The 1,337-nt window shown below is 34.6% G+C and overlaps 1 protein-coding gene across 1 annotated transcript; it reads left to right on the forward strand.

Annotated features, from left to right (window-relative positions):
- The first annotated feature begins 246 nt into the window (after window positions 1-246).
- On the forward strand, window positions 247-936 carry LOC108378814 (uncharacterized). Its single transcript, XM_017635122.1, has 2 exons — window positions 247-736; window positions 810-936. Exons 1-2 carry the CDS (start codon window positions 402-404, stop codon window positions 829-831), a joined length of 357 nt encoding a protein of 118 aa, XP_017490611.1. The 5' UTR covers window positions 247-401; the 3' UTR covers window positions 832-936.
- Window positions 937-1,337: the final 401 nt, after the last annotated feature.

The following is a 1,337-nucleotide window of genomic DNA, read 5'->3' on the forward strand; positions in this document are numbered from 1 at the left end:
GTATCTATGTATGTACGTACTCACCTTTACTTTCATTATTGTATTGGTCTTTTTCTAAGTCTTATTCTTTAACCTTTTATTAGTTGTATACCATATGCATACACACAAGACACAATTGTTTCAGCCCCAACCATTTCCGTTGCACCGTTTCCGTTGCACCATTTCCGTTGCACCACTTCCCTTGCATCATTTCCGTTGCACCATTTCCGTGTGCAATTTCCGTTGAATTTTCGAGTTTACTCTCAACCAACCAACCGCCGCTAAAGAAGTTTCACTTCAAAAATAAACCATTTAAGATTTTGAAGGCGTTCGACACGTATCAAAAAGCATTTGAAAACCTAGGCAAGGATAATGTTGATACTTCAACGGTGTTTCCAGTTTTGGTACAATGTGTTTGCCGGATGTATGGTTTAAAAAATGCCGATACGGTTAATGAAGCTCGCTTGGAACTTTTCAATGAAGCTTATAAAGCAAAAGACACTCAAGACATGTTTAGAAAAAATATTTGCTATTGTGACGCATCAGCAGAAGTTCAACAGCAGTTATTGCGAAGCTCATACATTACCAGTATATGGCTGAACGCAAACTTACAGCAGCCAACTAACAAATCACCAAAGCAGTATGGCTGGTCTCTTAATAACAAAAAGTATGAATTTGTCTGGTTTAATGGAGATAAGTCACCAGAATTAGTCGCAGATGTACTTGAAAACACCGAGGATCAGGAACAGAGAATCAGGTATGCAGATTTAACAGAAAATTTGAAAATAAAAATATTAAGTTTTTTTAATCAATTTGTTTGAATTTTGTAGACATGGATTCACGAGCATCTAGTGATTTAGATTCAGCAGAGGATGATGCAGAAAATTCCTATCGGGTCGAAGACGAAGAAGATGTATAGATTACACTACTCATCAAATTTTCAAATTTCGATTTTTACTGGGCTAATGCTAGTCATTTCTAATACACTTTAATATTAATATTTATTTATTGATTGTTTGCATTCAGATTTTTTATATGTTTGTATTGCTGAATATTGTTGGAAAAAATAAAAAATTACTATTCCTTAAATGTATCTAGACCTCGCAATAACAAAACTTTATAGAATCAACGGAATTTTTTAGCACCTTCAAACTTGTACTTAGTTATAATAACGTAGCGCTGACGCGGGCCGCCGCGAAGCTAAGCAAATTTAATGTTTGAAAGAGAAATAATGTCAATGGCTTTTATTTAGTTTTTAAAAAGGTAATAATGTCAATTGACTTTATTTCGCACCAGGGTGGTAATAATGTACCTTTGTACTATTTAGCATGTTGTTGGTCGGTAACAAGACCAACTTA

The sequence above is a fragment of the Rhagoletis zephyria genome, unplaced genomic scaffold (assembly GCF_001687245.7).
Source record: "Rhagoletis zephyria isolate East Lansing unplaced genomic scaffold, Rhagoletis_zephyria_1.1 Rzeph_scaffold_15005, whole genome shotgun sequence".
Lineage (NCBI taxonomy): Eukaryota > Metazoa > Arthropoda > Insecta > Diptera > Tephritidae > Rhagoletis > Rhagoletis zephyria.

Bases quoted from the DNA above. Each gene is read 5' to 3' on its own strand.
- LOC108378814 (XM_017635122.1), top strand. From the start codon at position 402: ATGTATGGTTTAAAAAATGCCGATACGGTTAATGAAGCTCGCTTGGAA. The intron at 737-809 runs GTATGCAGATTT...TGAATTTTGTAG, and splicing joins GATCAGGAACAGAGAATCAG to ACATGGATTCACGAGCATCT.